General features: G+C 45.4%; 2 gene segments (V, D, J or C); both read left to right on the forward strand.

The window, feature by feature from the left end:
- The first annotated feature begins 8,530 nt into the window (after nucleotides 1-8,530).
- Nucleotides 8,531-9,286, forward strand: LOC118161832. The segment is given in 2 exon segments: nucleotides 8,531-8,646; nucleotides 8,756-9,286. Coding segments are annotated over 2 exon segments (381 nt in total).
- A 3,064-nt stretch (nucleotides 9,287-12,350) lies between these two features.
- Nucleotides 12,351-12,996, forward strand: LOC118161160. The segment is given in 2 exon segments: nucleotides 12,351-12,462; nucleotides 12,611-12,996. Coding segments are annotated over 2 exon segments (429 nt in total).

Here is a 12,996-nt window from a genome sequence, read left to right on the forward strand (position 1 = left end):
AATTCCTTGCAAAATTTCATACACCGAGATGATAGATGCTAAGGGAAGGACACTGATAGCTAGCCATAATAATAATTTTATTAATTTTTCCCTTCTGAAAGATGAATAGAAAACTAGCTGGTGAATAGAAACATTTATCATTTGGGATTAACAACTGTTTCTCATATTTTATTCTTCTTATTCTAGTTTCATAAGACAATCAGACTTCTCTCTCAGACACTTTTATTTATGCAGCTCCTGAGATGAACAGTATGAAATAAATGTATTTCTCTCTGATTTATAGAAGCTTATTCATGGGCAAGCAAGGGATTTTTTTTTCCAGTCTGCTGTTTCATGCCAATGATGCCCTCCCCCCTGCAGTTGTATTAGCCCCAAAGTATTTTCCCCCTTTGCTTGGATTTTTCTGATTAACACACTACATTGAACTTGGTGAATTACTGAATTTCATGCTTTCAGGGTGATTGTAAAGCAATATCCCATTGTGTCTTGATTTCTCTAAAGGCTTATTTATGCCTGAGACAGCACATACTGCTAACCTTCTACAGCAACTATAACTTCTAATTTTACATGAAATGAACCTTTGGAAGATTAAGGGGCCTGATCTCCTGGACCTACAGGCCGGCTTTGCATGGTGTGGCCTTGGAAGACAAAGTAACTGAAGATGGAGGAGCATCTCATGCGAGTGAACTAATAAATTGTTTATTTGCAGCTTGTCTATCTGGTTTACAACATGCGAGTGAACTAATAAATTGTTTATTTGCAGCTTGTCTATCTGGTTTACAACCTTTCTTGAATAATGGAAAGTGCACAAGATGAATGATGGTTCTGTCTCTTTCCTCCTCCTCCTCCCTGTCCCTTGTTCCACCCCTTCCAGAGCTCAGAACTGGATGCATTTGTCCCCAAGAGAAGAGGGTGGGAAGGCTGTGGGGTATGGTCCTCCTCAGGCTGGCATTCCAGGATGCTCTCTTTACTGCCCTAATGCCAGGAAGACAAGAAGTAAATCATAGTCTCTTTAAGATCATGTTTAATGAAAAATTTTAAAAGTGTCTTGCTGACTCAGGGAAAGGGCATCAAAAGCATGTCACTATTATGGGTAAGATAAATGATTGGGATTGGTGAAAGAGCAGTCACTGGCTGTAGTTGCAGTTCGCAAGGCTGGACAGGGAAAGTATGAGCAGCCATTCGGCCACTTGAAAGCCAAAATAGGGTTTTTATTGTTAGCTTTTAAAAGAGATTTAAAAGATCTGTCTTTTACTTTTTATATTTAAAACAATAAGGTCACAGTTAATGACACACCACAGTTAATGACGACCAGCCAATCCTTGCCTACAGAAAGTAGTTAGTTCTGTTAATTAGGCAAAGTCACATTTCTGAAAGCAGTGCAAAAGAGCATGAAGATGTTTTTCCATCCCCTGTAATGAGCTGCGTGTTCACTGCTAGCTCTGATGTGCTCTCTGGTGGCGAGATGTTTGCTGCAGCTGAGGGGGCTGCAATGGACTTGCTCCAAGCAAGCCTGTGAGGCCACTTTGCAAGGGTTTTAAACTCCAGCTCTTGCTGGAGTAAAGCAACTGTGTTCATTTAGAGAGGAATTTTAGGAAATGGTATCCTAGCCCAGGCTCAGAATTAGAAAATATGAAGTGGGGTGTGTTTGGGGCTTATCCTCTCCCTAAATGTCTATTATATATATGGTAGTCACTTTTCAAGCATTCATCTGTTAGGTCTTCACCCATGTGATTTCAGACCTGGTGCTGCCTTTGTGTGTCTCCAGCAGCATTTGAAACCTGCCTGTGTCACTCGTGCATGGATGTCTTCAGTCTGACCTGTTTAATCAGCACAGAAGCAGCATATGGGGAAAACTGTGGTGCTTTTGCAGTGGGCTCTCCTGTAACCAACAGGAAGACCTTGTAATTAACAATAATTTGACAAAGCTGAAACCAGTGCAAAGGGAATCATGCTTCATATTCAGATGCTTCAAAGCAGCTAAAGGAAACTTTAGTGAAAGAATATGCTTAAGACATTAGTAAAAGTACCACTGTGCATATACAGTACTTCTGTCCAGCTACAGCCACTAAATGCAATGAAGGGAACAAATTGACATGTAGCCATCAGAATTGTGGCCTCCAGGAGTCAGAGACCCACATCTGTCAAGGAGGATTGACCTCCTCTGCCCTTATGGGGATATGCTGCAGTCCCAGTGCTCAAGGCCACCATCCACCATTCATTCATAGTGTGCATGTACTAACCTGGGCAATACAGCTCCTAATACCCCAGGGCTCCAAAGTTCTTCATGAGCTGTCAGAAGAGTAGCTCCAACCTGGTTCTGGGTGGCACAAAGCACAGAGGAACGTTATCTTACCTGTCTACCTTTTATAATAAGAGCCTCATGGCTGAAAGAACAAGCACCAAAGTCCTATATATCCTCAACCTGGCTTCAGAGGAGAAAACAGGCTGGGGGGTCTCTTTTGGTGCTGTCAGAGCAGAGGCTTTGGTGCACCTCAAGCTAACCACAGGTGACTAGTTGCGCCTGCGTAGTTGGCTATGCAGACTGTTGCTAACACGATGAGTAACTGGACCAAGAACACCAAAACCCTGGAAAGGTATGTTTCTTTAAACTTAAATTATTGAGTTTCCAAGGTATGTGCTACAAAGGAGGGGAATGTACTTCAGGCGTCCTATGCCTGCATTTCAGGTAATTATACAGAAGAATGCCAAACTCTGTATAAAAAACTTTGATTGTTTTTTCTTTAATTTAAACACGATAAGCTGCAACAGGAGAAATAATCTAGCTGTGTGTCAGTGAATAAAAACTAAATAAATAACAAAACAAAACAGCACATAATCTCAAGGAATAACCTGTGTGTGTTAAGATAAAATTGCTAAATGAGAAGGTGATGCAAAATTCTCTCTCATGCAAAATTATCCGTGCCCAAAATCTGACAGACCCCATCCATTACACAATGCTTTAACTCCCAACTCTCTCTTGTGGAGACATAACTGGAAGTGAAAATTGTCTGTAGTTGTTCATAGTGATTCAAAACACTCTATTTTAAGCCTATAAGATACATGTTTTACAGGAGAAGCATGCTGAGGATCTTTATGTATCTCCTAGCCCAAGACTGAACATCACAATGCTGACTATTTAGAAAGTAATCATGAAAATAAAAGTGACTGGTGCATAAATGCTTTGCTTAAACCAAACCAAAACAAAACAAAACAAAACAAACAAACTAAAAACAGCATATTATAGGCGTTCTCAGCATCCGTCCATATTTACTACACAGCTGCTCATAAAGGACTTCTGAGGGTTTTACTCCTTCACACCAGCAGAGGGTGGCAGACGCTAGAATTTGTACTGACCGGTCTAGAGCTGTCATTTGATTGAATATTAATTTTGAATATATTCAAAAAGTCTCATTATCCACACTTGGCTCATACCTGCAGGCACACAGGGCAAATTCAGTGCAGTAGAAGATGCAAACCAGCCTTATGTACACAGTGACCAGTTACTTCAGCATGCAGGCAAACAAAGATAGAAAAGTGCATTATCAAGCTGCACTCTAACTCATTGGTACACCATATCTTTGTGTCTCATAGGTATTAAAACTCATGCTATAGATCAAACCAGAGCAGCTGCTCATGGAAAATCTGCACTGAGTAACAAGTTACTCTGCTGACTGAACTCAAAGACGCAACATTAGGGTAAGAGAAGAAAGTAATTCTCTATGCTGCCTCTGCTTAAAATAACTTTATATTCCACCTGTGTTAAAAAAATCAGCCAGATTATTAACAATGAGAAAACACTTTATAACCTGCAAATGGCCTCATGTTCTATCTCAGTGGCATGACTTTGATCTGTAAAGTCAGCTTCCCTGATAACTCCCTTACATGTCTACTCCTGTCTTTGCTTCTGCTCATTCACCTACCCATGGCTTGCTTTCAGTGGGATGACTATTGTTCCTATGAGTTAGCAGAGCACTGTGGTACTTGACTGCAAGCTGAAACAGCACTACTAAATGAATGTTAGCAGTCTTTTAATGTTGGAGTGCTCAAAACCAGCAGGCCAGTTGCTTGCAGGGGGCTGTGCTCAGTTCCCATCCATGGCTCTTGAGGCTACAAAAATACTGCACCAAATCACCTCTCACCCTAAATGGAATCCTCAAATCAGACAAGGAGGTAGAGTGGATGTAGAGATGCACGCATGTAGGCTTAACCCCAGTAAGTAAAATATTCCACCACTTTTCTATATTGCCTGCTCAGTTTGCATCAGCAAAGCAGCATAAAATTCCTACTTTGTGTTTTTTCCCTTTTCCAAGATGTCTGGGACAATAACAGTAATAGTAGTAGTAATAGTAATTAATAGTAAAAACTGCCAGGAAATGTGAGGTTGTGAGGTGAGGGTTTCAAACAAATCTAATCGGTGCAGGGTTTCTGGCCAAAAGCCTTTTTCCTATCACAATTCCTTCCCCCTACCCCATTTTATCCTGGGGTAAGGAAGAGCTCACACATGGCTGTTATCATCCCCATAGGGTTTCCTCTACAAGATGGAGCAGAGTTAGAGCTGGGAATGGATGCCAGTAGGAGGCAATGCAGAAGTCCAATACAGTAGTGTTGGGAGTTGGAATTAAATTCAACACAGTAGTGTCAAATTCAACTTTTCAAGGAAATTCAGCACACAGTCTTTATGCTTTGAAGACCTGTTCACTCTTCTGGTATATCAAATGGGACCTAATGTGCCATTTTATCCATTTTCCCCCTCTCATAAATATCAAACTCTTTGGAGGTCTCCCTTTCAGTGGAGAGAGGCACCCACCTTCTCCACAGGTTTCACTCCATGGTGACATGACCTCTCGTTCCCCCTCAGGCCTTGTGTGTGCCCATGTCCCCTTTCACAGTCAAAGCCTGAAACTTTCCAAGAGGCTTGAAGCAACAACAGCTGATGATTCTTCACATTTTAGTATTGGAGGCTTTCGGAGTTTGTCTCTCATCTTGCTCTTTCAGCCCCAGAGTGCTCATCGCCTGGGAGCATGCAGTGCTGCTGGGCCCTTGAGGAGCAGCAGCAGAGGCATGGCAGGCTTATTGGAAACCTTCTCAGCTCGTCTCCTCCCCTGTAAGTACATATTATTTTCAATTTTTAAAATGTTTTAAAGGTTCTGGTCATTGTTTATGTAGAACCATGTGTATGATGCTCCATAGTATGACATTATATTCCAGAAAGCAAGAGTTGCCCCACTGTGCAGAAACTAGGTAACAAAAGAGAAAAATTAGGTCCACAGCTGGCCAGAAGGGTATATAGCAAGCTGTGCACTGATTTATCATGTCTACAGAAGAGCTATTTACTTCTCAGACAGTGTGGCACATTGGTATACGTCTTCTCCCATCTGCACCATCAGTAATGCACATTGTCCATGAGCCAGGTGTGCCTCCTGTGAATCTCAGCTGCACAGACCCAGCAGGATGTTGCTGCCACAGTGCAGGGGCATATTTCTAGTGACTGCCTCCTCATCACTGCTCTCTCTTACTGCTTTCCAGACATGCTGTGGACCATTAGCCTGCACCTTGCCAATGGTGTCACTAGATCTTCACATTGACATGCATTCTGCTTTTCTTTTTAACAGGAAATTAACCCATCGCATCACCTGCCTCCACCAACTCATTGCATTGGGGAATGGGGGGGGGGGGGGGGCGGTATCAACACATATATTGTTAAATTTCTTTATCTCTCTTAGGGTTGAACTATACCAGCATCTCTGAACTTTTCCTGAGGAGCTGTGGCAGAGCTATGAAAAATTATGGGCTTCTTGAAAAGTCTGCAAGCTTGTCTCTTGCCTTGTAAGTTTTATGTATGAGTTATTTCTAATTGTCTCAGAATATATTTCATCTTGGTTTTACATTACACTTCCATTTGTCCCCCAGCCTAAATATACAGTTTTGTGTCAGTGATGTCTTATTACCCAAATCCCAAGCTCAACTGACACTTTGCAGATAACTTGCAGACAAATGGCTTGGTTCTGCTATGTGATGGCTAGCGATTGTGTGCAAAACAAGCTAAGGCTTGTTGTTTCTCCCCCTCTGTGCACTATGCCTTTGACAGAAGCGAGGAGTAAAGCTCAGTGCCCTTTCCTTGTGCAGGGGGTGCCTGTGGTTTGAGGATACTGCTGTGTCCCTCCTAACCAGGGATAAGGACTTCTTACTGCATCTCTACCCCTGCTGCCTCCTCCCTTCTCTCCCAACTGATGTGTTCTGGGTACGCCTTCATCACAGCCCAGCCACTCCCAGGGGACACTGACTAATTTACTTCCAAAGTAAACCTATGCTCTCTGGCACCAAAAGTTGCCTAAAAACTGCCCTCCACCCCACCACAAAATATAAATTGGACTACTGGTTTCTCTAAAAAGACTTATCTTGTCTACACATGCAAAGACACCTGCATGCTGCTGATGCACAAGTGGGACATCCAAGCCAGCGGGTGGTATTACTGTGCCACGTAGGACTACACACAGCCATTTCCTTAGCCTTCTGCCATTTCTCCACAAAGACTACTGCAAAGATGTGCTTGCAGAAGAAACAGCCCCACCACACCATGAATGTTTTGTGTAGAGATGTTACAGCTTATTTGTCTAGCATCACTGCCCCTTCCCTTGATCCTTGTGGAGAAGACTCACTAAGTAAATCATTTCCATGCTGATTTATCTTCCTGTCTTTGCCCACAACTACTGATTTGTAGTAGGTGATATGGAGCTTCAAGCATGGGTCCTGCTCCTCATCAAACCCTCTGTAAAATTGTCCCTTGTCCCTTGGAGCTGTAAGCTGAAGTAAGGAGACAATGGAGACAATGACTGATGGAAAAAAAAAAAAAAAAAAGAGCAAGAGAGCTGTAGTACCACAAGATTTAAGACCAGGCTTTTAAGAGATGCTAAGCGACTGTAGGAGACAGGCAGATTTTGGATACTGCCCGTCTTTAAAATTCACAGACATTTGCCTTAAATCTGCAAGCAGGGCTGTGACAGAGCTAGAAGAATTTTCCCTTGTGTCCTACAAACTGGAAGGGGAAACCCAAATTTTCATTCTCTCAGCTGAGGCACTGTTGAAAAGTGCTTTTGCGAGTTCAACCATCCTGCTGAAGAGAGAGCAGGCAGCTGTCCTCACTGGCTGCCAGACTTGGGGGCTTTGCCTTTTAAGACAGAACAAGCAACTGCTTTATGAGACAGAAAGCCCAGAGATGCTTGGAAGGGAATTAGAGGTGCCTGAGGCAGAGAGGAACAAGGAAGGGAGAAATGCTATGATAAGTGGCTAGGGGACAGGCAGATACCTTGGATGTGGGGGGAATTTCTTATGAGAGAAAAACAACTCTATCTGGTCCTTCTCAAACTACTTTCAGCTGAAGACAGCTGCACTGCCCTTCTAAGCAGGAGACAAGAAGGACTACATAGTGCCTGCAGTTTTCAAGGGGCAATCATAGGAGTTACATAGCACTACTTGCTGCAGCTCCCTCTTGCTACTTACATCTTGCCTTTTCTTCCAAGATCGTTGACTTTTCCTGGACTGTTGGATGATGTAAAGCACACCACACCTGCTGTTAGGAGCTGGGAGGTGCTCCTAAGATATGGTTTATTTATCAGATAAAAGTCAAGCACAAACTGGAGATATATACAGAAAGGTGGTACTTAAATATACACTCTTAGCCGTCTTCCTGAAACTAAGTCAGGGTTTCAAGAACTTGAAGATAAATTTCAAGACACCTGTCAGGTCCCACAAGACTTGTTGTTCTCCAGGAAGGATTATTTACAATTTTGTATGATAATCTAGTATTAGCAGTTCCCAAAATGGAGCTGTCATCATCTCCAAGGTGAAAAATCCTGCAATATTTCAGGATCAGGACAATAAAATAAAATCTGTTTAAATCACGACCCATGTGAACCTCATGAATCTAAACAGGGACAAGTGCAAATTCCTGCATGTGGGTTTGAGCGGTTTCAAGCACAAATATAGTCTGTATGGAGAATGGATTGAAAGCACAAAAAAGCAGAGGACAACAAACAGCTGCCTTGCATATGCGCGCATCTCACAGTGGCTTTGTCACAGCCACCAGGGCTCTCCTGTCTAAGAAGGGCCAGCTGCGCCTCTCCTCTGAGGCTGAGCAGACCTGCTGGAGCTGTTCCAGGAACACGTAAGACAGAAATCACCAGGAACTAGCCCACAGAGCTTCCAGAGCAGGCCATATTTTCCAGAGAAGGCTGGGGAAACATGCTTCTGGGACAGTGTGGGGTCTGAGGAGAGTAGAGCATCCTGGGGACAGGCAGGATGTGTGCGCTCAACAGGAGCTCCAGGTGAGTCTGGGCGGAATGTACTATACACATACAGGAACAAAATGACTTCAGGTTGAATCTTTTAGGTCCTTTCTACATTCTTATTGCTATGATCTAGTTTGCCAGAAAATTTAAGCAGCAGCAACCCCCCACCCATGACTAGGAGTTGAGGCACTACCCTTGGGTGTGCCAAATGAGTCATTTCCTCCCCAGAGCTGTTTGACTCCTTCTCCACCTGGAGGGCTTTATAACGTTCCTGCCCCTTCTTCAAATCCACAGTTCACCCAAGCAGGCAGAATGCTGCTGCTGCCCATCCTGCTTGCAGCTTCCAGTTGGTCCCGTAAGCCCCGCTCCCTTTCTCCTCTCTTTACAGACTCTGCTCCAGACTGCAGGCAGATCTTTTGAGCCCTCATCAAATTTTCACCCATTTTCTCCCCATTCCCTTCCAGGTGGAGACGCACAGCCAGTGCCAGTGCAAGACCCGCCGATGCGGAGGCAGGTGAAGGGCAGCTCGGCCAGAATGGACTGCCGGCTGGGCAGTGATGCCATCATGCACTGGTACAAGCAGCTTCCCGGAGAGCCACTCAAGAGGATACTGTACGTGTCAGGACAGACTCCTACATTTGATGACAGCACCGATAGACGAAAGTATCAAGTGAGGAAACATGCCACTGAATCTCTCTATACTCTCACAATAGATTTCTTAACCCAGAGGGACACTGGCACATACTACTGTGCGTATTGGTATTTATATCAAGGCATCACAGTGTTAGACAGGCCAAGATAAACCATACAAAAAGGCACTTGGCACTCTGAACCACAAGCTCTGAACTCTGCCCAAATGCAGATACTTCCTCATTCAGCCCTGCTCTCATGATTTTCTGCCACAGGATAGGAAAAACAACAACATAGTGTGACAACTGCTAAATAGAGGACGTTAATATTTGGATTATTGTTTTCAGACTCACATATCTCTGTAACATGCAGACACTGCAGGGCCCTATCAAATGAACCATAGAGTCATAGAATCATAGAATATCTCAAGTTGGAAGGGACCTATAAGGATCATCGAGTCCAACTCCTGGCACCACACAGGTCTACATAAAATTTCAGACCATGTGACTAAGTGCACAGTCCAAATGCTTCTTAAACTCCAACAGGTTTGGTGCAGTGACTACTTCCCTGGGGAGCCTGTTCCAGTATGCGACCACCCTCTCAGTGAAGAACCTCTTCCTGATGTCTAGCCTAAACCTCCCCTGCCTCAGCTTGACACCATTCTCGTGGGTCCTATCACTGGTGACTAAAGAGAATAGATTGGTGCCTGTCCCTCCATTCCCCCTTGTGAGAAAGCTGTAGACCACAGGTCTCCCTCAGCAAGGCTTTTGACACAGTTTCCCATAGGATCCTACTGGACAAAATGTCCAGCATACAACTTAACAAAAACATCATACGATGGGTGAGCAATTGGCTGACGGGCAGGGCTCAAAGGGTTGTGGTAAATGGGGCCATATCTGGCTGGCAGATGGTCACTAGTGGGGTCCCTCAAGGCAGCATTTTAGGGCCAGTCCTCTTCAATGGTTTTATAAACGATTTGGATGTAGGACTAGAAGGTGTTTTGAGCAAATTTGCTGACGACACTAAACTTGGAGGAGTTGTGGACTCTGTTGAGGGTGAAAAGGCCTTGCAGAGAGATCTGGACAGATTGGAGAGCTGGGCGATCACCAACCGCATGAAGTTTAACAAAAGCAAGTGCCAGGTCCTGCACCTGGGATGAGGCAACCCTGGCCATACATACAGACTGGGGGCGATGACACTGAAGAGCAGCCCCGCAGAGAGGGATCTGGAAGTCATGGCTGACAGCAAGTTGAATATGAGCCAGCAGTGTGCCCTGGCAGCCAGCACCTTATCCTGAGGTGCATCAAGCACGGCATCGCTAGTTGGTCGAGGAAAGTGATCGTTCCACTCTACTCTGTGCTGGTGCGGCCTCACCTCGAGTACTGTGTGCAGTTCTGGGCACCACAGTACAAAAAGAACATTCAACTGTTGGAGAGAGTCCAGAGGAGGGCGACGAAGATGGTGAAGGGCCTAGAGGGAAAGATGTATGAGGACCGGCTGAGGTCACTGGGACTGTTCAGCCTGCAGAAGAGGAGGCTGAGGGGAGACCTCATCGCAGTCTACAACTTCCTCGCGAGGGGGAATGGAGAGGCAGGTGACCTATTCTCCATAAACACCAGCGATAGGACCCGTGGGAATGGGGTTAACCTGAGGCAGGGGAAGTTTAGACTAGACATCAGGAGGAGGTTCTTCACCAAGATGATGGTTGCACACTGGAACAGGCTCCCCAGGGAAGTAGTCACTGCACCAAGCCTGTCTGAATTTAAGAGGAGATTGGACTGTGCACTAAGTCACATGGTCTAAACTTTTGGGTAGACCTGTGCGGTGCAAGGAGTTGGACTTGATGATCCTTATGGGTCCCTTCCAACTCGGGATACTCTATGATTCTCCCCTCAGCCTCCTCTTTTCCAGGCTGAACAGGCCAAGTGACCTCAGCCGCTCCTCATACATCTTCCCCTCTAGGCCCTTCACCATCTTCATAACCCTCCTGAGGTACAAATGGGAACTTTGCTGTCAAGATGACACCAAGGAGGGTACAAAGTGAACACAGCCGGTCTGTGCCCTGTGAACAAACAGTAGCTGAAGATTTATCTTCTTTATTGGAATCCATGGAACAAGCAGACTAGTATATCTCCATCCCCTTGGTGCTCTCTCTCCAAATAAGGTGTGCGTGTGAAACAAGGAGAGAAGACTGCATGACTTAGTAGACTTTCCTTCTCATTTTCATGCTGTCTTCCTTGGCATTTCAGTCCACTTTTATCATCATACTTCCTCCCCTGCGGTGTCCAGAAGAGAAGTGAAGTCCTCAGCCATGGGCTATGCCTCCAAGAAATAGACAGATGGCAAGGAGATCAGCAGTACTCAGCATGGATTTACCACGGAGAAGTCATTCTTGACCAATCTCATACACTTCCACAATGAAATGACCAGCCTGCTAGACAAGGGGAGAGCAGTGCAGGTAGTCTGGGGACTTCATTAAAGCCCTTGACACTGTCACCCCTAAGAGCCTTAGAGAAAGGCTGTTGATGTGTGGGGCTGGAGGAGGAGACAGAAAGATGGGCTGAACACTGGCTGAGCAGCAGGGCCCTGAGGGTGGTGATCGGTGGCAGAAAGTCCTGGGTCCAGTCCTGTCTAACATCTTACTTAATGCTTTAGATAATGGGACAGAGTGTTCCCTCAGCAAGTTTGCTGACAACACCAACCTGGGAGGAGTGGGGGATACACCGGAGGGTCATGCTGCCATCCAGAGGCACCTCGTCAGGCTAGAGAAATGGGCTGACAGGAACCTCACCATGTCTGAGAGGCGTACATGCAGAGACCTGCACATGGGACGTTTCTCTGCCTTTCTCCTACAGTATTTCTTTCCAGTAAGTCTTTGCTCCTCATCTCAGCTTCAAAACCAAAACCCTGCAGCTGTAAATTTCCTCCCCACATAAAACCACAGACGAGCCGCCCACTCCTGGGGATGCTGTTGCACTTGCTGCAGGTTGATACCCACGAGCTGCTGCAGTGGGGGGCAGCACAGGCACAGGGCCATTTCGGCAGGCCGCAGCTGGGTGGCCAGGCTGAGGCAGCAAGAGAAGGTCCCTGACGGGGTGGGGACATGCCTCCTGCCCACTGCAGGTGACCACACACACTCAGCGCTCACCAGGGTGGCCGCTGGGCTGCGACCTTCACACCCTGATGTACGGCTGCAGCTGCTCTCACTCTCAACCCCTTCTCAGCAGCTCTGCCTCAAGTTTCCACATGCCACGCTCCTTAGACTTACCAGTCTTTCTCACGTTTATCTGAAAAGCTGATGGGATGGCAACCTTCTCACCAACGTGAGCATTCCCTGGTCCTTTCCCTGGCTGCAGTGGATTCTCTGCAAACGCAGCCCCACACGCTTGTGCTCAGAAGAGTCATTGCTGGAGACGTCTTCTCCTCCCACTCAACCCTGTCCCCATCTGGGGCCTCTTTCTCTCTCCTCTGAGTCTCAGCTGAGTGGGACAAGCAAACATGCTGCTGCTGGCAGCACTTGTGGCCACCGCTGCTTGGTCTGGTAAGTGTTTTTTACTTCATCTACATTTCCCTCACAGGCAAACATGGTTGTACTAACACTTATTTTCCCGCTTCACTTATTGCCACTGACTGTCACTGACTTAATAACTTAATTTCTCCTTTTTTTTTTTTCTTTTTTTTTTTTCTAGATGTATTTGCACAGGAAATTCCCATACAGACACCTGTATCCATCACCAAATCGCAAGGAAGTACACGTCTGAAATGTCATTTTAAAGACGTCTCTCAAGATTTTGATAACACCATCATTCACTGGTACCAACAGAAGGTGAATAAAGCTCCAGAGTGGATGTTCTACATTTCAACAGGGACAACAGCAGTGGATGAGAGCTTCCAAGGACGCATGTATACAGTTGAAAGGATTTCTAGACAGAAAATTTGTACTCTTACAATAAGCAATATAATTCCAGATGACACAGCTACCTACTATTGTGCCTACTGGGTTGCTCACTATGGCAGAAACCCAGCGATCACCTCGACCAATACTCCCTCGGTGGCTCAACCACAAATGATTTGA

Source organism: Oxyura jamaicensis, chromosome 2, assembly GCF_011077185.1.
Source record: "Oxyura jamaicensis isolate SHBP4307 breed ruddy duck chromosome 2, BPBGC_Ojam_1.0, whole genome shotgun sequence".
NCBI classification, from domain to species: Eukaryota; Metazoa; Chordata; class Aves; order Anseriformes; family Anatidae; genus Oxyura; species Oxyura jamaicensis.